This window comes from Eublepharis macularius, chromosome 14, assembly GCF_028583425.1.
Source record: "Eublepharis macularius isolate TG4126 chromosome 14, MPM_Emac_v1.0, whole genome shotgun sequence".
In the NCBI taxonomy this organism is placed as follows: domain Eukaryota; kingdom Metazoa; phylum Chordata; class Lepidosauria; order Squamata; family Eublepharidae; genus Eublepharis; species Eublepharis macularius.
Window position 1 is genome coordinate 5,190,260 of NC_072803.1, and position 27,183 is coordinate 5,217,442.

The 27,183-nt window shown below is 42.4% G+C and overlaps 1 protein-coding gene across 3 annotated transcripts in view; it reads right to left on the reverse strand.

The window, feature by feature from the left end:
• SIK2 (salt inducible kinase 2) overlaps positions 1-27,183 on the reverse strand; it is a 78,174-nt gene that overhangs the window by 26,626 nt on the left and 24,365 nt on the right. For all 3 annotated transcript variants that reach the window (XR_008598195.1, XM_054997471.1, XM_054997470.1), the window contains exons 4-5: positions 12,189-12,350; positions 2,042-2,166 (exon numbers count right to left, since the gene is read on the reverse strand). Coding sequence is in view for 2 of the 3 variants with exons in the window: in XM_054997471.1 (XP_054853446.1) it covers positions 2,042-2,166; positions 12,189-12,350 (287 nt within the window). In the remaining variant the exon portion in view is untranslated. The remainder of the gene's footprint in view (positions 1-2,041; positions 2,167-12,188; positions 12,351-27,183) is intronic.

The window sequence follows — 27,183 nt, forward strand, 5'->3', positions numbered from 1 at the left end:
TGAAAGGAAGAATCATTCATTTCCATCACTTCTGCACTATGGCGGGAGAACCTGAGCCTCTCAAAGCCGTTAACAGAATAAATCCCCCATTCTGAAGAACCTACAGTAGCCCTACCATCTTATCTAACGGTATGGGCAAATTCCATCAAAGCTGATAAATCCTGCAAAATGTTCTGCAGCTTTGTAGGACCTTGTGTTAGACTGATAAGGGAGACTGGCCTCAAGAACAAGTTTCACTCAATGAAATCTAAGCCATCATCAATAAAAGCACAAGGTTTTCTTAATTCCAGCCCAAATTCCAGCCGGAGCTTACATGAATTCTCACTGCTTAGAATACTTAAGTTTGATGCTCTCTTGTTCCCAACTTGAAAAAGCTTAAGGGAAGAAATCCCTCCGAGGGTCAGCAAAAGAGCCTCAGATCCCGATTTGATGCAAAGTCCGTTGGAGTTATTATATAAGACATGACGGGAGGGAAAAGCAAGGCAGTGTACTAGCTGCCATACTTTGAACAAGTATGCGTATTATCTAGGAGTGTCAAGAGGAAGTCTTAAAAAGCTACCCAACCATTTTATGCCACAGAGACACAACCTGGCAAGGACAGAACAAAGAGTCTCATGGGAAACCAACAAGAACTCAAACCTGGAATTGCAATGTATGTAGCCCCACTGGCCCTTAGTAATTGTTGCAGGAGGGAAAACATACAAGATCTGCCCTCTACCACGCCTGAAAAAAATGGTCAGTTTTATAAACCCCCTCTCCCAAGATGTGCCTGTTTTGTTTTGCTTTATTAAGCTTAAATTTCAATGCAAGTACTTTTTTTGTTCTGGTTTTGAAATACATTTTATTAGCAATACAGCAAGTCAGTAGTTTTCAGAAATATTTTCCAAAGCACTGAAGTTGTTCTGGCACATCCTCACAAGAGCACTTGGTGCTGTAAATCCTTAGGCGTGTTTGTGGCGTGTTACCAAGTTCATTTTAAAGTCACAGGACAGCAGGTGCAATGGGGTGGTCAACGGCCTCCTCACCAGAGAGGGATGCTTGTTGAGGAGTGTTTATTTGTTAAACAAATGAGAGTCTCTTCATACAACAGAGGAATACAGTATAATCTTCCACACCCTTGCCTTGTTCCGGAAGAAAACTGCAAATGAGGACCAGTTCCAAGAATGGGAACATGCTTACAATCCACCCATGAGGAATATGAAAAACACCAGCAGGGTGTGAACCCTGGAAACTGACAGAACGGACACATTTTGCTAACGATAGCACTTCTTCACTGGTGCATGCGCTCCCATGACAGGAAACTATTGTCAGAAACTGATGAGAAATACACCTGTGAGATGCTCAGGCAGGCAGGTCTTAGCCCTGAAATCTCACTCCTTTGGCAGACGGCAAAATCATGCTGGGAATGCTTTGCTAATACCAGGTGGCATTAAAACCCAATTTAAAAAACAAAGGAATGAAGTGCACTGTGTCTGACAGAGCATCGAATAGTTCAAGGACCCTGGCGCAGCACGTTTTGTCTCCTGCATGCACCATGTGAGATTTTTTTTGGTTAGCTAGCATGTCCTTTCCCATTAGAGTAATATGAAGCAAACACACCACACATTCCCGGTTCAGCCACATGGAAGTTGCTTGCAGCAGAAAAGTTCAAGCCAACAGCCTGTTTCTCAACTCTGCGAGAGGGCAGAGAGCAGCCATAGACACATGACTCCAACAGTCCCTCTAGTCTTGCTAAGAATTCAGAGCCTTAACGTTGGTCTGAACTCCCAAGAGGGAATTAATGTAACAAGCCAGGGCAGGGAGAGTGGAAGACGAGCTTGCCTCAACTCAAGGGAGAGAATCAGTCCTCTTGATAGGCTGATTTACTTCCAAACAGCAGATACTGATTTTAAAGGAATATTTCTAGTTCTCCATAGCATAGCTTTTGGACACTGTAACATGTAACAAAAGCAACTTTACCTATCCACTGATAAGAGAAAAAAAATATGGCTACAGGTTAGCAGGTTCTAAAATATGCTTTAAATAATAAAGATTAACCTACCCAAATATCCAGCTGTGGGCCCTCATACTGTTGGCCTTCGAAGACCTCGGGAGCAGCATATGGGGGGCTTCCACACCATGTTGTCAGAGGCTCACCACTTTTATAGAAATTTCCAAATCCAAAATCTGTTGGGGGTGGAGGGGAGTGGGAAGGGAAAAAATAAGATAGCTTTCTTATATTTTGAAACCAAGATTATTCATGGCTAATCAACAATTTAATGGTAAGCAATGAAATGAAATTGGGCCTAGACACACATATTAAGCCCACACCTTCCTTAGCAGATTTACCAGGTCATCCAGAGAAAGTTGTACAAAGCTTCATACAGAAGGCAGCGAAATGTTGAAAGTGCAAGACACATCGTATCTCCTTCTTCTAGGTGTGCTCTACAGTAAGGATAACAGTGGCTAAGTTTGGGTTGCTGCTACAGCTCACATGTCTCCACTCTGCGCCTCAAGATTGCTTGTGCAGCTGTTAATCCCAAACCAATTAGGTGACATGCAGACGTTTTGGACACCCTGGATTTTCCATTTTGTCCAAATGAGGCTGTCTTACAAACAAGGCCATCAGCACTCCATTTGCACACTACGATCAACAGGGACACGCTCTGATCCTCTGAGGAACACTGGAAAATTTAGAGGTGCCTTTGATGGCACTTAGGAATTTGAAATATTGTTCTAGACCCAACTGCAGGAACTTTGAACAGCTATAATCTGGTTTCTTGTTCTCCATCCTTGTGACTACTTTTCACTAGGCACTTAGCTTCCTGTATCTGCTCTGCATGGATTCAATATTCTCAATCAGGAAGCTTCTGTTATATGCCCACCCCAATCAATTCTCAATCTCCAACCCAGCTAGCCATTTCTGCAGATCCGCTCTCAAGAAGTGACTGAAGTCACTTTGACCTCTAGCACTTCTGAGGTACTAAAATGTCACCTGTACTGAAAGCGGCACTTAAAGGACTTAGCTTATAGCTCAAAAGCAAAGAGGAGGTGAGCAATTAAGTAGCTTGGTGAAGAGGGAGAGAAAAGAGAGAAAACAAAAGCCACTTTGCAATCTTTTATATTCTAATGTCACCTCCACAGCTAGCAAGAGGGTGGAAACAAAGGAGCGCCAGGGCACTGATATGAACTAGTTCCATATTCTTGCTTTTAAAACCTTCAGGAGACACACACACGTGCATATTTTCCAGCTTGCTTGGCACTTCATTCTGTCAAATTTATAGCATACATCTTTTGCACAACCCTGCTAAAGCAAGGCCTATACAGCATGGTTTCATTCATGCTTCCTATTAGCATAGCATGGTGCTCAGCTATCATTTAATGGCCTAAGTAACTGCCCTGACTGCTCTTCTATACAATGCTGGTTTCCTGCTGCGCTTTTACAGAGAACAATACATCACATTAACAAGTCAAACCCTTTTGTACCGTTTGAGGAACCTTATGAAACTCAGTCAAACAACAAGTTTGTCGTTGGCTTAGTCGTTTCTCCCATCTGAATAGTTCAAAAGCATGTGAGTGCCATGTGGCATTGATCAGCAGATAGCAGACCTGATAAACACTGCAATTAGAAGACACTGGAGGCTTCATTCTGCCCCAGCGGTGGCATACTGCATTACACTGCAGAAAGGGCTCCAAGTTCACCTCTCATGACCTATGCTACAAAAAGGGAAACACCTAAGCTGGTTCCCATTTTAAAGCTGGTATTTTATTTGCAGTTCTGACTTCCCCATTTGATTCAGAGGTCCAGATGCAGCTTTTACAAAGACCTGGAGTCCTTCAGCCCTACAGCACAAAACAGCCCTTGGAACACCCCCTAAATCATAGTTCAAGACCTCTGGGGGAGAGCCTCCTCAAGCTCCAGTATGCAGACATTGAGAGCCAAATTCAATTGCATGCAATGTGCTCTCAAGCAGGGTGCCCCTGCTTTCACAGAGGTGGGTATCGCTTCAGACCACAGGGGGAGTGTCCCCTTATGACAGCAGTTTATGACAGTCACTTAAATATATTTTTAAAATGTATTATCCCAGGAAGGTGACGGTAGTGCAAGACAGCATATTCTGACAGGTAGTATTTTAAGATAACCACTCTGTCCAAAACACAGCCTATTTGATTTTACCATCTTTGGTTCAGAAAAGGAAGTAACACAAACAGACATTTTTGATAGTTTCAAGTAGGAAGCCCTTTTGGTCTGCAGGAGGACAGCAAGATTTGAAGATTTTGTTGGTGACACTGGACTCAGTCTAGCTATTTTTGATAATTTGTTCTGTGTATCAGTTGCTTGTTTTCAGGATTGTTATAAACTATATTGTAATACCTTAAGATCAAGAAAGGGTGATGTTTTTGTAACATTCATATACATAACTGGATACATTACGCAAGGGTTATGAGTAAAGATTTCAAAAATGGAAGGAGGGCCATAGAATTAATTACAAAAGTATGTTATGACATGAGATCAAGAAGGTTGTATTAAAATCGGGTCATTTTGTAGAAAAAGAGCTGGAGGAACGCATTAGTATAACTCATTAGCATATGCCACACCTCTTGCCATCACCGGAAGTGTGTCATTAGTATAACTGATTTGCATATGCCACACCCCCTGACATCACCTATTCTGGATGTTTTGGACCCAATCCTGGCCATTCAGGGCAGAAATTAGGCCCAACATGGCAAAAAGGGGCTGAAAATAGCTGAAAAGGGCCTCAAAATGGTCAGGATCGGGCCGCTGATGAGTGGGAGAGTGATCCACCACCCCGTCAGAGGCCCAATCTGGGCCGTTTCGGCCCCAATCCAGGCTGAAAACGGGCCACAATGGCTGAGTCTGGTGAGCAGGGCCACCTGACATGTGACCTCTTTGGGGAACTGCCAGAACTGCGTTCCTGTGTGTTCCCCCTCAAAATGAGCCCTGATTAAAATACCTGCTAAGGTTGTAAAGATATTGGCTTGGATTCACCAGAGAAGGGGGACACAAATCCTTCCCTTCATAAAAATCCTCTGGCCGATTCAATCTTTATAATGGCACAGGATGGGTTAATTTACTTTGAAGTTTCTTCCATGCTTGAAGTGATAAGAGTCTGAGGGAGAAGAAACATGTTCTCATTTTACCTAAACACAATAATTGCTCATAGTTCATTTCCTTTGGCTCAGCCCCTCCCCAATACAGGAACTGCAGAATTAAACTGCGATACCAATGTAAGCCATGTTTTTGTTGCTGTCAGACAGACTTCTGTTGTGAATTTCAAGACAGCTTTTCAGTGTGTCATTTATATAGGCTTAGCAAACCTTGGAAGAGGTGGAGCAATTTCTTCCCACCTTGATTTCTCTGCAGGTATCAGTCTTTCCCTACAATTACCTTAAAATCTGCCATACCGCCTGGGATTTCAATACATTCACACACTCCAACTTTCAGATAGGCAACAACCTTTCAGCATGAATTAAAGAGTCTTTTAAAAACGTCGTCCTTAGGAAATTTCCCAATCAGATCATGCATACTTTTGCTAAGGTAAAATTACAGAAGCCTGCATAGCCAAGGAACACCTGTTAGGCAATGCTACATGTCAAATTCCAACAAAAGAACTTTCCAAAGTATCAACATCTCTAAATGCCTGCATCTTTTACATTAATGTTATGGTAAATGAACTCTGTCCCCTGCCCTTCTCCTCAGCGAGAGGAGAGGAGAGAAGAGGGAAAGAAATTCCGGCAAGCAATTCCTAGTTTCCAAACTTGCCTCTATTTTAGGAGGAAAGATCAGAAGGGCTCCATCTCCTCTTGGACCTACCGAGATCTATAGGAGCAAATCTCCGTGATGTTAAAAGATATTGCATGAGCTGAGGGCTGTAACTTTTACGGTAGGGAAGAGTCATGCAAGCTAGCAAGTAATTGTCCAGACTCAGAACTATGGCAATTTTATAGGCAAGGGAATTCTGACAGCAATAGTTTCTCCCACAGCGAGCTGCACCTGCTCAAACCCTCTCCACAATACTGCTGCTAAAAGGTACACATGCTCATCCCTGTCAGCATCTGGACAAGAAAGCAGATTTTATCCCAAAATAATTCATATGTGGATCACAAACACAGTTGGGTTTTTAAAAGGAGCCCTAAGCCCTACCCACACAAGTATGAAAGTTAAATATGTGGGAAAATAGCATAGGTTAAAGTAAGGGAACCGTCCTTGCTTGCAGAATGTTAAACACCATTATAAGTTTTGGTTTGAATATGATTTCTCTTCCCACCCACACCCGCCTGCCTTGGATACTTGCCACTCGCACCAAGGTGTGTACATTTCACCAAGCATTTCTGTCAACAGGACTTACACGTGAACCCCACATAACCTGCTCTAAAGTAACACAAGTTGAAAAGTGCGGGACCGAGTCAACAGCTCAAGCTGTTTTTCCACCGACAAACTAGACATTACCAGCAGTCAATCTAAACCAGGTTTGCATAGAGACATACCACTAAGCTTGCTCATTGTTTTCTTTAGCTTTATTTTAATCCCATGTGAGGAATGTTAGGATGTTATTCATTGCAAATACAGAATGGCATGTGCCTTGCAAATTGCCACTCACCTGGGGCAATTAAGAATGGACTTCAGGGACCCATGCAAAACAACTCTGTGTGCAGCTTCCCACAAAGAGGGGCTCTTACTCTGCTCATTACAGGAAAGGGAAATCAGTCCTTGCAATGGAGGGAGGTGAGCCCTGGGGTCCCACTTAAGGATCAATATTCGGGCCAGTGCTATTTAATTTGTTCATAAATAATATGGAACTAAGGGCGAGCAGTGTAGTGGCTAAGTTTATTTGTATTTGTGGACCCAAAGCAGCTTACACCATTCTTTTCTCCTCCTGTGAGGTATATTAGGCTGAGAAAGGGGCAGATGACCAACTCTCTGGTTATTTGCAAGGACGATTTTGCAAGTGATCCTTAATTCAGAGGCAGCACATCACTACTAAGAAACTGAATCCCTTCGTTCCGTCTAATTAGCATAAATGCAACTAAAATGCAGCAAACATCAAAGGGTATCTTCACCTGCACGGGCATTTTAGACAAGCAACCACGGTCAGTGTTGCAGCTGGCTGCATATACATTTGTTCTTGAACCTTGTCTTTCATATTCCTAATGCTTCTCATTTCTTAAACTTCTTAGTTGTCCATCAAAGAAAGCAGAATTGGGTGAAGTTTCAGGATAAAATTGCTTTTCACTTAAACAACTAAGAAGTGGCACCCATCTGCTTTCAAAATTTGCCCTACTAGCTTAAAAAAATCAGAGAGTCTCAAGTTCTCACCTCTAAAAGCCTTTTATGCAAAACAGAAAATATGTTTGAAAGGGAAATCATATTCAACATAGTGGATCTCCTTGCTAGCATAAGTCAAGTTGTCTAGCTTCAGAGGGAACGGTTTGGGGGGGATCGTGAGCAGGACGGCAACTGTGCAGACAAAACGAAAGGTACGGGTATGAAAGAAACAAACCTGACCCTCACCAGGAACTGAATACTGATCGCTGATCACCCAGTTCTGACGTCAATGCATGTTATACTGTCCACCAGCAGAAAAGGCTGCCTGGCATTCCTTTCAAAATAGCAGTCCCCTACTTTCCTTCGCATGACCTGACTGCAACCAGATCACCAAGACCTCCAGTCGATCTTCAAATGGCTCTGCCAGGGTTAATGCTCCTGGCATGCAAAGAGGCCAGAGTGTTTGCAGGAATGGGCTGAGAATGGACAAGAACTTCTATTGAGGCTCAGAGGTGCTGCCGTTACAAAGACCAGCTGACTCTGCTTCTTTCCTTCCTCACTGGAGCACAAGCAGGATGTCTCATCACTTAGCACACAGAAGGAGGCTGAACTATTAACAGTGACCTTCACAAGAACCTCAAAAATCTGCAAAATCCCTAACCAGAAGGCAACTAAGCATGTTTTCAACAGAGCAGCATTCTAACCAAACACACACACAAACACACTAGCCAGACCCATTCTTTCTGCTTCTCTACCGACCAGGAGCAGAATTTACATTCCAGAAACAGAGTGCAGGCAGATACTCTTGCCCTCTTTAGGAGTATGCAACCACTTGTTAGTCTTACTGCCCTGCCAAGTGCAAAGGAGCATTTCACTAACTACCCAAACAGAAATTCAGTGGAAACAAGTGGAGAATGGGAAAATATTCCTCATATTGAGTTCAAATATTTACATCCTGCCTTTTCTCATTTTCAAATAAATATTAAAATGACCACAATAACAAGCATTAGCAATACAAAACGATTATTGAAAATAAAAACCAGCCATCAAAATATAGAGCTAAAAATCAACGGTGAATCTTTAAAACCAAGAAAATAAAAGGAGAAAGATTTATATAATCTAAAGAGAAACCAGAGTGAAAGGTGCAGTTGCTTAAAATTCAGCAACATTAAAGAACGCACAAATTCAAAACAAAACCAGTACAAAACAATGTTCCACCCAGTACAAAGGTGACAAATGAACCTTAAGGAGAAAATTCCTTAAATGTAGCTTCCTCCTTTGCGGGCCCTAGCCGCATTCTCAACTGTGATGGATTAAAATGGAATCTCCACGTTAAAATACTTTAAATATCAGATGCCAAGTGAAAAACCTCAGAGGACTATTGTACCTCTGCCTTTCTTATGGCCTTCCTGAGAACATTAGACTAGCCACTGTTGGAGACGCAATAAAGCCTTAGGAAAGCCTTCAGGACATCAGGTCCGAATTACTTGATGGTGTTGATTTTTTTCAATGGTGAAGCCATCTTGGCACTTCAGAAATCCATCTAAACTGAGGGAGAATATTCATGCCAACAGATACAGGAGGAACTGAGCATTTACACCCTCATTGGACACTCAAATATTTCTCAAGAACTTCCAGAGAAAATTATACTAACTTAATTCTCAAGGTATCTTAGAGCCAATGCTATAAGGAGAACCACAATTAGATTCATAATCTAACGCTGCTGCGGATTTTTCTAAAGGGGCTCTTGCCACCAACAATGCCAAATGTGCAGCATTGATCAACACACAGAAGTTTACATACTCATTTCTTTTTCTATAATTTTTCAGTTTTTTCTTTACAGCCCCCAAAAAATTCTCAAAAGGAGATCTGGACTTATCCTAACTTTTCCTAGCACAGCAAACTACATGGTGTAAGTATCAACCACACAAAAGGAACTTAACACTTCCTCTTTTCCTTTCTGTTTTACAATGTAAATTTCCACTTATAATGGGAAAGGAAGAAGTCAGAATAATTCAACCGAACATGTTATCCTACTATATAATTCACTTAGCGTCTTTCCGACGACGCACATTGATCCTGAAAGTGCGCCGTGGAACACTGTCTCTGGAGGGCGCCACTGGCGGTGGATGGCCAGGCGAGTCTGCCCGGCCCTCTGCAGCCGGGCTACGTAGCCCAGCTGTAGGGCAGCACAAGAAAAGTGACGCACCTGCAAGCCCCGGTGGACCCGGGCGATGGGGTGAAGCGCCTAGCGCCCTCAGCCCCACCAGAGCTGCACTGCGCCACTCTCAGTGGAGCTGGGATGCCTTGTGCCCCGGCTCCAGGGGGGTTCACAGGGCTACAGGCACATCGCTCCCCTACGTCTCAGCCCTCCCCAGACCCCCCTTGCCCCTCTACCTGCCAATCCTCCCCAGACCCCTCCTGCCTCTCAGCCCTCCCCAGACCCCCCCTTGCCCCTCTACCTGCCAATCCTCCCCAGACCCCTTCTGCCTTTCAGCCCTCCCCAGACTCCACTTGCTCCTCCACCTACCAGCCCTCCCTAGACCCCTCCTGCCTCTCAGCCCTCCCCAGACCCCCCTTGCCCCTCCACCTGCCAATCCTCCCCAGACCCCACTTGCCCCCCTACTTGCCAATTCTCCCCAGACCCTTCCTGCATCTCAGCCCTCCCCAGACCCCCCTTGCCCCTCCACATGCCAATCCTCACCAGATCCCTCCTGCCTCTCCTCTCCCCAGACACCCCTTGCCCCCTACCTACCAATCCTCCCCAGACCCCTCTTGCTTCTCAGCTCTCCCCAGCCCCCCCCCAGCTTTCTAGAGCCCATTGTATTTATTTGCACAACGGGCTTTGTTTCTAGTTATAAAATAATCCACAAGGTAATTCTTTGTATGCAAGTGATCAATGTCCTCAGACGTATAAGGACAAAATGCCAGCTAATCTGCCTCCCCCCCACCTTCTCTTTCTGATAGTCCTTTAACTACACACTAGTTAACTACCCACTAAAAAGTATTGTTAAACCAACACTAAAATTTCATTTGCATGCCAAACATGTATTGAAAATCATTCACTGGCATGGAAGTTTGAAGGTGGGGCGGTCTGGCAGATGTAAATGGAGTTCCATTAGTTGACACAAGCAGTTCCTAAAAGAAGCAGAAAGTCCCAACCTCCACAGGCCCACATATGCACTTACTGCAAAGGAGTGACTGGGTTAGAGATTAGAGCATTCTTGCTCTTCCTTCTGCAGGATTCAGTGGTAGATCTGGCACTCAACCCTTGACGGAGTGCAGCTGATGCCTTCATCAATGGTGAAGAGTCTGGGCGTGACCTTGGATACCACACTTTCTATGGAGGTCCAGGTCACGACAGTTGCCAGAACTGTCTTTCTCTGTCTTTGGCAAGCCAGGAACCTTGCTCCCTATGTCTCCTCCTGTGACTTAGTCACAGTGATTCACACAGCGGTCACCTCCAGGCTGCACTACCATAACTCGCTCTATGAAGGGCTACCCTTGAGCCTGACCCAGAAACTGGTGCAGAATGCAGTTGCATGTGACCTTACAGGGACACCAATCAGGGCACACATCCATCTTGTGCTCTGTGAGCTGCACTGGCTCCCGGCTGAATTCCAAATCCAGTTCAAGGTTCTGGTTCTGACATTTAACGCCCTTAACAGACTGGGACCAACATACCTGCGGGACCACCTCTTCCAGTATGTCCCCTGGAGGGCCTTGTGCTCAGTGGATAAACAGCTGCTGGTTGTCCCCAGCCCAAGAGACATTAGTCTAACCGCGACCAGGGCCAGTGCTTTTTCGACACTGGCATTGGCTTGGTGGAACTCCCTCCCACAGGAAACCTGGGCCCTGCGGATTTGTTACTGTTCTGCAGGGCCTGTAAAACGGAGATGTTCCATCAGGCCTATGGTTGAGGCTCAATGTCTGTCCCCCTTCTGACTGTCTGAGCTTTGCCATCCTGCCTTGAAGATGGTTGTTGCTTTTTTCGTACTGTCAGCACTCTATGGTTCTGGCACAGCCTTTTTATCTGAATCTGACGCCTTATGTAGAGATTGGTTTTATATGTATTAACTGTACTTTTAACTTTCTATTTAATCTCTGTTGTGAAGTGCTCTGAACCCTCTTGCAGGGAGGGTGGTATATAAGTGTAATATACTGAACTGACCTAAACTGGATGCCAGCACTGAATATCTGAATTCATTTCACAGAATTAAATTCTAAGAAGTTCACTTTATTTCACACTTTCTTCTTAGTGCAGCTGCTCTTCTTTCTGCGCCCTTTCCCCCTACATAACTAATGCTAAGCAGTCTTAAACAAATCATTCTTCCCCCTGTCTTGGAACTAAATACCATCTGGAAAAGTTGTCAGACATCTTTTATTCCAAGGAATCCAAAGCACTATAGAAGTATTCTGCACTAGAGTGTCCCTTATTTTTGAAATTCTGGTCTAGCAATCCAAGGAGCCTTAGCATTATACTGAGGCTAGAGAAAATTATCCTATTGCAAAGAACATCTGCTGTGTCTAAATTTGTAATTGAAATTAACTCAAGCATGCTAAAATAACCCAGAAAGATTCCATTCTGAGCTTCTTCTTGTACCGAAGAGTTATTTGATTAATTCGATTGTAACCTGCGCATCTGGCAGTGTTAGGGAGTTGTCATGACATTACAAAAAAACTAATAAGGAACTCTACAAATTACTGACATTTTCCCAAGATGAGAAAGAAGTACAAGCAGGGCTATTTTTGGCACAGAATTAGTGCCAACATCCTACATCACCCACAATGCAAAGGGAGCGAGCAGGCAAGCCTTTCCACTTCCCCCTTGTTTTGCCACAGGAAATGAACAAAGGTCATTTGGAAGAGAGAAGGATTTACACCACTGGCAGCTGTACAAAGAAAAAAAATATCTGGCTACCTGCTATTTTGATATTCATGTTGTTATCAAGTAGGAGGTTTTCAGCTTTGAGGTCACGGTGTACAATCTTCCGGCTGTGACAGTATTCAACAGCAGAGAGGATTTGCCAGAATTTGCGCCTTGCCTCAGATTCGCTTAACCGCCCATGGTTAGCAAGGTAATCTGTGGAAATAAACATGGGTTTTTAAAGAGTTAGCCACAAAGAAAGCCTCCAATTTTATACCTTACTTATCTCAGACAGAATCCAAGCAGCTTACAAAAATGCAAACGAAAAATTTCTAATATAAGCTCATACTTTTAATTCATTTCTTTATGCATTGCTCTTTTAAGGCTGAAATTTGGCAGGTTGGGAGGCTGGACGGAGTAAGGACAACTGTTACAGTTTCTGACAGGCTGATAACACAGGCCAATCTCCTGTCATCAAGCACCAAGGAGAGAGGGCAGCAGCTTGGGATGGGCTCTTTTTAGTGACTACAAAAGAAGAGAGGTTAGAGGATGAGAGAGAGAGACTGAGGAGGCAACCCGGTCTTCACTTTAGCCTCCTGGTGTCACCCACTGCTGCTACTGTGACTCAAAGGCAGAACCGAGGTGACACCTCCAGATGCTTCTGTCCCACAGGGAGAGCTTTTCTCATCACAGAACAAAAAGAATAATTTCCAGGCATCGTTGTTGGCAACAGTGGTAAGAGAAGAGGCATAACGCTGTTTATTTGAATGGATCTTGTTAATCTGGACAGATGTAAATATTAGATTATTAATCTACAAGAGGGGGAACTGTGAGAACTCATGTGAGAAGTGAAATCCCATCTCCAACCCTCCTGACTGCAATTTTTCCTCCACCCCTTCCCAGGCCCAACCTTCCTGGTCATTCACTTTCGCCTGCATAACCCTCCGAGCAGCCTACTTTCCTCCCCCCAATCCTCTCAGTCACATGCTTTCCTCACAATCCTAATCACATATTTCCTCCCAGGCAGATGCCTAATTTTAAAGTTTTTTTAAAAAAATATTTTGCACAGATGTTGCCAGTTACTGTGGTGTTAATCCCTTTTGATTTTTCTGCATATGTGGGGGGTCCCCAAAGTTGGCCTCGTTGTAGTGTTTGTTTGTTTTTTACACCACCGTTGGGCCAAACACACGCTGCTGCCCCAGATTAACTGGTAAAGACACACCGTATTGTGTAAATTTTGCTTTCAAGTTTGTAGTGCCATCCTAGGCAGAGTCACATTCATCTAAGCCCATGGACTTCAGTGGACTTAGAAGAGTTAACGCTGCTTCGGATGGCACTGTTTGTCACTAAGAGGAAACACTCAACATTCTTGCACTGATGGCAGGCAGTCGCTGCGGCTTTGCCATTAACAAAAAATTTCCAGTCAATTCTTCATCATCGGGTGATGGAACTTTTCACCCTTGCTTCATGGTACATTTTGTACTGCCTATTTACTATCATGATCCAGAGGTGCGGTCTTGCCATGGGGCCCATCCAGGGCTTACCCTGCACGGTATAGACTGGAGGCTGAATGAATCTGCTTTTCCTTACAGGAGTCTGAAAAGCCACACACAGCCATGTAGGTTGCCAAGAAAAAAATTAAACACACAGCACGGCAACAATCTGGTACATTCTCTCTCCAGTTTCAATGTTCTGAAATAAGGGACATTTGTTATGGTCCACAGGACTAGTAAAAAAAAATATTGCAAATTCACAGGCGGTATGCACCCCCCCCCAATCTACTGAACTACGGAGTGAGGGAAAAAACAGCAAATAAGCAAATGTTAAAATAATGGCTGTCTCTACCCCATGAAAATCAAGTCTTCCTTCTGTATAATTGCAGTTTATTTAGAACACTTATATCCCACATTTCCAAAAGATGCCTAAGGCCATCTTCCATCCATCAAACAGGCTGACCCCGATTATTCTTATGCCATTGCCCGGGGATCAAAGGCTTGAAAATAAAACTCACACCAAGAAGGACTGCCTCCAGGGGAACAGTGGAGACGGACCCCCATCCCTGTGTGTGCACGTCAGTAGCCTACAGTTCTAGAAGTAATTTCTTCCCCTCCTAGAAATGAAACAGCTTCACAAGCTGCCTTCAGAATACTGATCCTTCACTTTGAAGGTTATGTGTTGGGCTCGGACAGAAAGTATCCTCTGTGCTGCCTCTAAAAAGAAGCTCTGCATTGCAAGGACCCCTTTGAAAGGAAGTATCCCAGCTCTATGGATTGACCCTCTGTTCACCCCCTCCCCATAGCAGCAGAATTTAACACTTTTGTGTTGGGGGGAGCCCTCCCCTCCCCCTCAATTATTTTTAAGACTGGAACATCTAATATTTGAAAAAGGGAATGCCCAATAAAAGTCTCCGTTTGCAATTTATTCTAATTAGGCAAGTAACTACTTTATTCTATCTGGAAATTACAACAAAACACTTATATTTCCTTGCTGTTTAAACTCAGTTTGCAATCCTCACCAGTCCAAAATATGCATGTCTTCCAATTGACAGAGGGTGTGAGGGAGGGCTAGAAATCCTTCCATCCCCCATGAATGGGGTCCCTAAGACAATTTAGAAGGTAGTTTTCAGTAGCTGCTGTTTGAATAAGGGGAATGAGAGCTGGGTCTGAGAGACTCTGCCTCAACTTGTTAAAGAAGATCATGCCTAATTGGCCCTTACGTTTGTTACAATAGAACTCTTTTTAAAGCTACTGCATGTTCCTATGCATAAACTATGTAAAACCAAATTATTTAGGGGAGTTTTTTTGCATAGGTTGGAGGGCTGCACTGTAAGAAAATGGTACAAAAAGATTCTTGGGTAAAGGGACAGGGCCTGTAAACTATCACTGTGTACTGTCTGTTGGTGTAAGTCTGTTTCTATTAGGTAATTTCTGCATTGTTCAACATGTCATGTTAAATTGCTTATGCTTTGTTTCAATATTATTTTAGCTCTGCTTGTTTTTTCATTTCCCCCCCTGCAAATCCTAACCCTTTTGTATTGTTTATTGAATGTCCCAGCCATATGTGGGACAACCATCTATGGTCTCAGTGAGAAAGGCAGACTATAAATAACATAACTAAATAATCCTAAACAATGACACATGCACAGGAAAAAATATATGAAGCAAGTAAACTAACTTCTGTCAAACTACACTACTGCGTTTAGATAAACAGATATAATACCTTTAATTCTTAGTTTACAGGGCAACTTTCAATGATATAAGCAACTGAATCACCATTTCCTCTCAATCATTGTTAGATATCTTCCTACCCTTATGGAAAAACAAGCAGAAAATATACTGTCCACCTTGTGTCCTTAATACATCTCTCTAAGCTGCATTCGTATTAACCTTCTACCCTTTATCCTCAAACTCCTTATGCTTTCACCAGGTGATGAATATAGCTTTAATAATTACTACGATAGGACTGAAATGCTTTAAGAAGCTGAAGACAGGGGAAGAAGGCTGTAATCCACATTCTGCTAGAGAACAAGACGAACAGGAAAGAAAACATTTTATACCTTGAAACTTGCTGCATGAAGCTTAATAAGCCAAGGCACAAACACTGCAAACACATTTTTGACAATATGTTGGCGGCACTGTGTGTTCAGACACACAAAATTTGTTAAGAACAAATTTAATTTACAATACCAGTTTAGCTGTTTGTTTATGGAACGGAGCAGGAAGCTGGCTGGCAAAGAGCGGCAGGGAAACAAGACTGCATTTCACTATTACTATTTCCCCCCTAATAGGGACCCCAAAACAGCTTATGGTATTCTTCTCTCCTCCATTTTATCGTCACAACCATCTTGTGAGGCAGGTTAGGCTGGGAGGGAGTAACTGGTCCAAGGTCACCCAGTAAGCTTTCATGGCATTTCCGACTTAGGGTAATCCAAAAATCCTATCATTAACACCCTTGCTCAGATCTTGCAAACTGGAGGCAACGGCTTCCTTTACTGAGACAAGCCATCCCACTTTGGGCCTTCTTTTCCTACTACCTTCCACCTTTCCTAGCAATACTGTCTTTTCCAGTGAGTTTGGTATTCTCATGATGTGACTGGAGAACAACAGCCTCAGTTTCATCATTTTAGCTTCTAGGGACAAGTCACACTTGATTTGATCTAGAATCCACTTATTTGTCTTTTTGGCAGTCCATGGTATCCGCAAAACTCTCCTCCAGCACACATTTCAAATGAATCAACTTTCTTCCTGTCAGCTTTCTTCACTGTCCAACTTTCACATCCATACATAGTAATGGAAAATATTACAGTATGAATTATCTCGATCTTGGTCCCCAGCAACGCTTCCTTATCGTTGCAGACCTTTTCTAGTTTCTTCATGGCTGTCCTTCCAAATCACAGTCTCCTCTTGAAGTCTAGCTTGCAATCTCCCTTTTGGTTGATGATTGAGCCAAGGAATAGAAAATCTTTAAAAATTTCAATTTCTTCCCTGTAAATCTTAAAATTGCGTAATTCCTCAGTGGCCATTACTTTTGTCTTCTTGATGTTCAGCTGTAATCCTGCTTTGGCGCCTTCTCACTTAACCTTCATCAATAGCCATTTCAAGACTTCACTACTGAAGGCTGATTACAAAACTTTTTTTAAAAAACAATTTAATCGGACAGCACAGGACATTCGAAATAAACAGTAAAACAGAACAAGGTTTATAGCATTAGAAAATATGAGGTCTCCATGTAAGGAGGCAGTGAAGGAGGCAGGGAGCATTTTTTGCAGTTGCATTAATTTACTTCTCAAGGAATAATGCAAGGTCTAGTATAACTCCTAGGTTCTTGAGTCAACAAATACAAGCTAGACCCCATCAAATGTGGGAAGCTTAATGTCCTTTCAAGCATCACCTCTGTCTCATCAGGATTCAGTTCACCCTCAGCCATTTAACTACAGTGGCCAGGCCAGGCAGTGGCCCAGGGCCTCTACAGCATCACTGGGAGAGCTGGATAAAGAAATATAAAGCTGAGTATCATCGGCATATTGATGGCAGCCTACTCTAAAATCATGAATGACTTCTCCTGAGGGCTTTATATAGAGATTAAACAGCATGGAGAGATAAGACTGAGACTTGTCCACAGGGCATTGTCATAGCTCATTCACAGGCCAGTGCTCTTCCTGGGTTTCAGGTATACGACTGGATCCTCTTTCTCCCCTGCTGAGAAGAGCTTTTTACCAGCCACGGAGTGAAGCCCCTTACAATCTTATCTGTGTACACTTACCTTTGACAGAGCATCACTTACAGTTACTCATGTCTTAGTGAATATGCATAGATGTGGTTTCCTGTGTAAATATTCACTGGACACTTCCACCCTCATCACACACATGGTGCTTTTGAGTGGCATTCTCTTTAATCATGCAGGAAGGTGCTTATGTGTCACCCTCACATAGGAAGAAAACAGCTCCTGGAAGCGTGGTAAAAATATACCTGTAGGCATCCTTAGACAGTTGCATCATTCCTACTATACACTTGCACGCCATGGCCTCTTAACCCTACAGTTTACATTTTTTCCCTTCCCTACGTGGATGTGTGTGTATTCTTTTCCCTCTCCCACCCCTGGCTCCTGATGAAATACTATCTAGCCTGGGGAACCTTGTGTCGCATTAAAAGGTTAGAGGTATCACAAGATTTCCTTTGTTTTTATTATTGTTACAAAGTAGCTAACAGGAACCAACATCAAAGCCACCAAGAAAAATGTTTATATGACAGAAGGAAGGTTTTGCAGTGTTGACATTCACGGTTTTATGCAAGTTGTTTACCCCATATCAACATGGGCCTTTTAAAAATATTATTTTTTATAACATCAACAGCCCACCTTTTTGTCATAAAACTCAAAGTAGTGTATGCAGGAGTCCTAGGTCTTCCATCCAGGCACTGACAAGACCTGCTTAGTTTCAACAAGGTTGCTTATGATGTGCCTTCCAACCGTTCCCTGGGATCACTTTTTAAAGTTTAGTACTTGCATGTCTTTCACTAACATGTTTGTCTAATAACCCATAAACCACTTTGCTGTTAACAGGAGCTACATCCCAGTTAATTACCAAACTAGGAGTGCTCTACTAACTAGCAGATCTTACTTTTCAATTGTATGCAAGCTTCCATGCTTTTAATTATGAATAATTAGCAAAGCTGATTGATGCATTTCAACTCTTACAGCAACATTCTGTTTACTATATTAAAAAATCTCCCCTTTCTCTTGCTGATCTTAGCTAGGCAAGCCATGGCAAGGCCCCTCCCCACCTCTGCCTTCCTGTTAAAGAAAGATTCGTTTACTCTTTCACTGAAGTCACTATTAAAGCTCTTATCTTCTTACCACTAGGTGTTATTTTGCAAAATGTGAAGAACAATTACATAAGCCAAACTACGTAGCGGCTGGCACTAAATCCTGCTTTTTTGCTAGGAATAACACACAGAGATAAAATGCACCACTGACAAGTCTGAGCCAAAGAAGAAGGGCTTATTCCTACATCCTGTACGTGTGTTAAGAGAATTCACATGCCACAAGAATAAGGGCGTGGTTGCATGGCAGATTCTCATGCTCTCCGTTCAGCCCTCTAGCCTGGGCAGGAAACACATGACTAAGCAGCAGGCGAAATCTCTGGGTTGATGTTCTTTGGGGTCCTACTTACTGGGTAAATTTGTACTGATCCCCCAAATGTCAACCTCTGCCATATAGATGGGCAGAAGGCCAGTGCAGGTGGATCCTAGGATCAGGTGCATAGAAATGAAGGAAGCATTCTTTCCCTTAAATACCTATGAATACAGAAGATGTTCTCAGCAAAAAGCCCCCAGCATAAACATTTTGTGTTGAAAAATCCAATATGGTCTTGTAGATCTCTGTCTCCTTTGGGGTGGTTTGCAATTTAAGTTATTATCCACCAAAAATTTGTTTGACACTAGCATTTTTAAAATGGTTCACATTTTTCAAAAGGCAAAACACTAAAAACTGGAGGGGAAAGGTGCCCTGCTGGAGCTAGGATGCAGTTCTGATGGAGGGGTACCTGGCTGTTTCTTGCGCTCCCCCTCCAGCACCTCATCAATGGCAGCTGGAACAATTTATGAACACCTTAACTGCTTGAAGTCCAATGAGATGCTGACTTGCATTAAATGCACACTTCCTCTGAATTTGCTTTAGGCTTATGTACTTTTGCCATTTTAAAATTTCAGATATATCAAACAACTGGAATATGCAGTGTGGGGGAAATTATTTTCATACTTCTCAGCAAGCAAATACTGAAACTTTGCCTAGGAACAAGGGGCAGGGAGGCCTCCATCTTGCAAGCAGCGGCGGGGCCCTTTAAACAAGTCCCGAAACTTTCCGAAGCATTTCCGAATGCTTCGGAAAGCTTTGCTTCGGTATTCCGATGCGGGGCCAGCATGCTGGCCCTGCTTTGGGGAATACTGAAGCATTCCAAATTGGGTTGCTTCGGGTAACTTTACCTGAAGCAAAACCCGAAGCATACAGCCCTACTTCCCACTTCTTGGACTTGTGTGGAATGATTTCAGGCCATATTTCCTTGTGTTTGGCACTGTTTTGTGCTGTATTTCCATATGATCTGCCTCACAAGCCTTTCTCTCTATGCTCTTACCTTCAGAAACGAGGCAGGTGGCAAGAACAGACAAGGATTTTTCAGTAGTGGCGCCTTCCCTGTGGAAAGCCCTCTTAGCCAGTACCTATGCTACACTCTTTTATGGGCCAGGCAAAAATGTTTCAGTTTACCCTGGCTTTAACTTTTAGCACCATTTTTAATAGCGTGCTTTTAGCCTGAAAATCGTCAAATTCACTTTAAGCTGATCAGAGATTTTTTTTAATGCTCTGGCTATGTTTTAATTAGGCTTTTAATGTTTATGTTTTTATTTTGTTTTATTTTACAAGCTGCCTCAGGCAGGCTTCCTGGAGAAGAAGCATTTTTCTAAATAAGCAAATGAGAGACTTTTGGGTCCAGACTAATATTCCCATCCAATGCAACTTAACATAAGCATACATTTGTTTATTTTTTCTATATAACACATGAATGGCACAACCACAGCCTTATACTCAAACATGAACCAAAGCAAAATGGTATGAAAGATTTTCAGTGAAGACATGGATAAGACAGAGAATACATGAGCTGACTAGTTGTTTACGAAAACGGATGAGACAAAGCTGCTGCCTAGTAACTTGTCACAGAGCAACTTTCTGAAGGTCACCCTGCACATGGCTGAGATTGGCAATGGCCTAGACACATGTCTTCTCCGTTGTGGCTCCCACTTTGTTAGGAATGGCCTGCCTGTGGCGATGAGAGAGTCCCCCAAGCTTCTGCACTTCAGCAGAATATGCAAAACAGAAATGTTCATGAGGGTAGTTTTAAAGGGATTAGAATGATACTGCAATGGGATATTCAGGAAGGCGCCCGCAGCTTGTTTACTCTCAGGAGATAGATGGAGTATGCATGTCCCTCCCATTATGCAGTTACTCCATTGGCCTCCCATCCATTACTGGGCTCAATTCAAGGCCACGACTATCACCTTCATGGCCTTGGCCCCTCACATCTGTGTGACCACCTCTTCCCCTACGTTCTGCTTTGGCAGTTTTGCTCATCTGGAGAGGGTCTTCTGCAGATGGGCAAAATCAAAAGCTGCCCACACATGTGCTTTCTCTGGGGTAGCCCCATATAATGGAATGGCCTGGCCTGAGGAAGTCAGGAAAGCTCTCCCTCTCTTGGCTCTCTACACACTATGCAATACTGAATTATTCAGGAGGGCTTTCTGCCCAGATGATAGGGCTGTGTCATAAGTAGCTTGGATAGATGCACTGATAGAGGCAAAGACTATACGCTACTCTGTTGGGCACAGTCTACTGATACAGACATGTGCCTACTAGGGAGTTTCCATGTGGCTAAACATGCAATGTAAAGTATTTATGCTATGTTTCAGAAAGATTTCATTTCTGTGCTTAGAATCATAGACTCATAGGGCTGGAAGGTACCTCCAGGGTCATCTAGTCCAACCCCTTGCACAATGCAGGAAATTCACTAATACCTCCCCCCACACCCCCAGTGACCCTTGCTCCACACCCACGGGCATGTAAGATGGGCCATGAGAACAAAGCAGTGATGTAACCCTTCCTGCCCTCCCTCTCATGATCTGGCTTTATACTTTCTTGGCTTTATAGTTTATTTCAAACTTATAGTTTATTTCAAACGTTTCTGCTTCCATACTCTATTGAATCTCTTCCATCGAATGTCTGAATTGCTGTTCATTATTGTACTTTGCTCAATGAATGTCCTAGCTGTTGATTATATTGTATTTTCACTTGCATTGTGTAATCCACCTTAGATCTCAGCGAGAAAGGTGGACTATAAATAATAATAAATAAAAATAAAAGGATTGTAATTCATTGAAATATTTATTGTATGTATCATCTTCCTTTCATTGTATTTTCTAGCTCTGTAATTCAATATTTGCATAATGGTATATATCAGGCGCCTTTAGGTTTTTTGTCTGCATTGTCTTCTAATTTTGTAATCTAGTGCTACTGCATTATTTACAGGAGATCTTATGCTGCCTGATTGAATTGCTTTCTGTATTTTGTAATCCTCCTTGAGTCTCAATGAGAAAGGCATGCTATGAAGTAAATAAATACAAATTACAAGCACGACGGAACAGGATTCTAGGTAAGAAACAGCTACTGGGCCAGGGTGACAGACAGCTACCATTCACAATAGACATTCTGACGCACCAACTGGACCCTGTTCTAAGGAGATGGAGGGGCTGACAGCAAGATCATTTAAGCTGTAGCTTTTCTTCAGGGACAATGGATTGCTTATTAGGGATATTGGAAGACAGAGTCAAAGTACTGCAGACAAACAAAATTTAAGTATTGTCCCCTCTCCCCCACCCCATCTGAAACAACCCAGCTTAGTAAAATACTTTTATCTTTTTAAAAAATTCATCAAGAGTGCAAATATTTCACTTAATCCATACAAACATTCTTAAATTACACTCCAATAGCAGAGCCTATGTTCCTTGCTTGCCAATTAACTGTTCTCCAATATTTCATTCTGAGGAATGAAAGAAAGCCAGCACAGGCTGGTATGCAATACCATTAATTAAGTGGCTGAAGTATTAACTCTCATCTTCTGCTTCAAGCCCCTCAAGAGACAGTACTAGCAAGAAATCCAAGTCACTTTCACCTTCGCTCATTCTTAGAAATCTCTCTGCTGTCATTTTGCATTTGATTATACGCAGTTTGATAATCTCCATACGTTGTTTTATGTGAGGTAATTCAAGAGAAACTGGAAACCACCTCAAGAGTTACATCACAGAACAATAGCTGGAAGAAACTGGCCTTCACTTGGAAGCAAGGCAGCTTCCTGTCTAGAATTCAGGAGCATGCTCCTTTCTTGGAAGAGGGAAAAAATGTAGAATGTGACAAAGACACCAGCAGACAACACTTAACTTTCATCAGGCGTTTCTAATGTCTTTTTCCTGAGAATATCCGTAAGAAAAACAGGCTGGCCAGAGACTACCTCTGCTGGTGAGAGCCCTGATGCATTCTGTCCCAGTGACTCTAGCACACACACAACCTTTGGAACGAGCTCTCTAGACACAGTCTGCTGTATGTCTAAATTCCCCTTTGTTGAAGAAGCTGCATGAACACTGACTCATGTGTATTTGATTTTCTTTCATTATGTTAGCAAGGAACAGAAATGACAACTTTAAATAATGAAGAAATTATTGTTATCTTTCAAAAACTGAAGAATGGAGAAATTATATTTTACTGAATTTATCTAGGTTGGCCAGGATTTTAAAAAAATGTGTAGCTGTCACATACAACAGAACTCAGTCTATTTGTATTTATTAAAAACATCAATTAGGGATCTCAAAGCACCAAACTATTAAAAAGACATTAGTACAAGGTATGTTATTTTGTGTCTCTTATTTTATAGTATAAGGTAATATTTTTCAAGTACTTCTAATAACTAAAGATCTTGAAGAGTAGCTAAAGTAAATCTACAAATAAACTCACATACAAAGGGTTACTTTCATACCCTACCTACTAATGTATGCGGATTTAAATGACACACAGAGAAAAAAGGATACCTTGGAAAATTCAAGTTTAAAAAACCACGCATGCTGTCAGTTCTAGGGACGGCAGTTCATGGCAGATAGACCCCCGAACCCCTCACAGCAAGCACAAAGCAGGACACAAAGTAAAGAGAAGACTGTAAGAAGCCTTATAAGGCCCTCACATAAAATTCCACAAAAAGTTATTTTTTCCTTAGGATACCTGCAGCTTCTATGGCTAAATGCAAACAGCTAACTGGGGTTCATTTCACACTCTACCCTGAGCCTCAGAGCAAGGACAAGGTAAACAGAAGGTGGCGAGACCCGGACCTTGATCTGCTCAAAATGATACAAACAGCAGAGTCCTTTTGTAGAAAGCAAGAGACCGGTCACGTGAAAATGCTGGCTTGATGTTTGAAGAGAGTTCAACCACAACTAACCAGGGCAGTTTTTAGTTGCCAGTAGTGACCAGCTCAGCTGTAAATGACAAGCCTGGGTTAAATCCCAGCACTAGGTCCAAACAGCAATATTTTCCTCCTGCAAATGCATGCACACACACACACACACACACACACACAAACACACAATCAGTAAAGATGGAGGAAAAAGAAATACTACGGAAGAACTGGTCAAAACTAGGACAGGATCATCCTTGAATCAAAAACAAGAGGTGCCAAAGTGTTCATATTAAAACTACTTGACTGGTTTTTATATTTATTTAAAGATACAATCATGACTCCAATGAAGGCTAAGATAAGGGTTTAACTTATCTGAAATTGCTGTGGACTGTACTCTTGAAGTTGTTGACAGAATTACAGCTATGTTAAGCAGTATCTCACTTCTCAGATTACAAGCTTCTACTTCTAGGAAAAAAAATAACTTGCCCTATTTTTTGCCAGTATAGATCACTTGGATGTCAAAATTTAAATTCAGGACAGGAGAGTTTTTAATTGGGCTTCCTTGATACATAGCTTAAATGCAGCAATAAACTACACCAAATACAGATGATCAATATGACCAGGAAAGTAAAAAATAATAAATAAATAAAATGAATGAATGGAATGGAATGGACCAAGAAAATAAAAATAAGCAGAACAAAGACTATTCTCCATACTTGTGCATGGAGGTTCCTCACCAATCCATACCTCCATTGTTTACATTAAAGTCTGAAATTGTTACTAAGGCACACTAATGATTTCACCACTGCCTTTCAGACTACAGCTTCTTAACCTGTATCAGCCTTGTATTTCCTATTTGTGCTTGCTTCAACAGACTCTGGAAGAGGCTTACAGCAGAATTAATTTAAAACCTACAAAATAATGCAATGCCATCTAAAAACATAGAAGTGTAGAGCTGGAAGGGTTCACGTCTAATCCAATCCCCTGCACAACACAGGAAATCCAGCTACCTCCCCGCCTCACCTCCCCCAGTGACCCCTGCTCTATGCCCAGATGAAGGCCAAAAACTGCCAGAAACCAATCTGGCCTGGAGGAAAACTCCTATCTGACTCCAAAGTGGCAACTGGCATTACCATGGGCATGTAAGAAAGGGCCACGAGAGCCAAGCACTGGCTCATCCCGTCATGCTCTCCCAATCTGCATACATTCATACTGAGAGCCAGTTTGGTGTAGTGGTTAAGAGTGCGGGACTCTAATCTGGAGAGCCGGGTTTGATTCTTCACTCCTCCACTTGAAGCCAGCTGGGTGACCTTGGACTAGTCACAGCTCTCTCAGGGTTCTCTCAGCCCCACCCACCTCACAGGATGTTTGTTGTGGGGATAATAATGGCATACTTTGTAAACCGCTCTGAGTGGGCATTAAGTTGTCCTGAAGGGCGGTATATAAATTGAATGTTGTTATTATTATTGTGTCACAGAATTACTGTTTAAAATGTTAAAAGAGAGTAAAAAAAACCCCAGCAGGACTGAAACAAGACAAAATTATAACACACTAGCCCAACTTGCAGGGGCAATAAGCAGATCAGGTCAAAAGCCTGGCACAGCAGTCTCTGGCACTATCTCTGTTAACCTTCTGCAAACTGGCAAAGGAGCTTAAGGAGGGAGGGACTTCCATAACCTTTGTATTGAGACCAAGAAAAGCCCCATCATGGATTGTGACCTAACAAGCCTCTGAAGATGGTGAGATGCAGAACAGGCAGCCTCACAGTTCAGCAGACAGTCCTTGAGGTACCTTGGTTGCAAACAGTTTAGGTTATTGAAGGCACACACTGGTACTTTGTATGGGGCCCAGTAGCAAACTGGAAGCCAATGTAAATGTAATAAAATAAGTATACTATGTTTAACCCAGATAGTGCCTTGTTTAACAAGCAGGTGCTGTTTTTTGAATAGCTAAAGTTTTCAAGATTTTTTTCAAGGCATCATGTAAAATGCATTACAACAACCCAATTTGCCCCACACTGAGTAGAAGATTTAACAAACATATGCTGGTATTCGAACTAATTCCTGTCCATGTATCAAAACTTGAGAACTCCTTTAAACAGCAGCTAAATAGATGCACCTCTTTAAACATGCACATCCACTTTTAATTAGAACTGCAGCATCGAGAAAAAGATACTGCAAATGACACCCTGATGCTTCTCAAAGAGAAAAAATTAATATGTCCAATTAAAATATGCCCTGGGCCTAACTTTTATATGCCTGTAAATTCTAAAAGAGTGCTGTCTTTCAAAATACATATTACATATTGTTGCTTTCTCTTACCTTATGTATACAAACATGGCGACAAGGATATCTTGCTTCACAAGCCATTTCTGTACAGCGTAAGTAATGGAAATATCTCTTATATAAATATTGTTGGTTTCTTTCTGTTTGAATTAAAACCGAACCGAACCGCAGACTGTGGTGAACAGTTAAGTCTAAGGACAGCAATTCTCTTTCCTATATAGTCAAAACCAATATATTTTGCTTACAACAGGCATTAAGTCTCTGGATTACAGTGGCACAACCTCAAAGTTATGTGGCCTCAGTGCTCTGTGAAATTCAGATAACCTTTAAAATGTTTAAAACAAAGGATTAATCAAGAATATGGACCATAAGGAACAAGGACAAGATTAATTCCTTTAAGAAAAGTAGCAGAAGTCATACGATCATGAGTTAAAATATCTTGTCTATCTGCTTCATAGTACTGTCATTTGCTCAATAACCAAATACGAAATGGATTGTGCTGACCAGTCATCAACAAACATAATTCTCAACATGGCCAAATCTGTGGACATTTCAATCCAGAGACTGTACCCATGATCAGACAGGACATTCCTTTCCACAAGCCTGAGAAAAGCCCCAGGTTTGCTGAAAAATCTGAAATAAATGCATGGGGAAGTAATTCCACCCCAATTAAAGAAGCAGTGCCTGTATCTTTTAAAAAGAAGCTATCAGTAGCCATTGTGGGGGTTGCTAGACAATACTGCTAGCCTTCAGACTAATGTCAATAAAAGGTGGGGGGCCTTTTACTTCAGCCTCCGAGTCCACTTCTGCTCCCCTCCCAACCTGCCCTATAGGGAGCACTCCCTGGGGCCAGGCCCAGCAGCAACCACCAGGCAACTTGTAATATGTTTGATTCACTCAGGTGTGGAAGTGGCCACTACACAACTCAGATGAGTGACTTACTACTGTGTGACTTTTGCAACAGGGACAGACCGTTCCAAGGAGAGGATGCCATGGGCCAGTATGAAATAAGAGTTACAGTATCAGACTAGAACCCAGGTTCGAAACGCCACTCTGCTGAGACAATTTGCCGGGAGATCTTGGGCCAGTTACTCTCTCTAGCTTAAACTACCTCATGGGGTTGTGGTGAGAATCAAAGGAGGAAAGGAAAATAATATAAGCTGCTTTGGTTCCTCACTGAGGAGAAAGGTAGAGTACATAAAAAATAAAACTGAAGACGGAGGGACCTAAAAGAAAGGTTGGCTAGTGAATGGGAAGGAAAGAAAGGCAGGGAAAG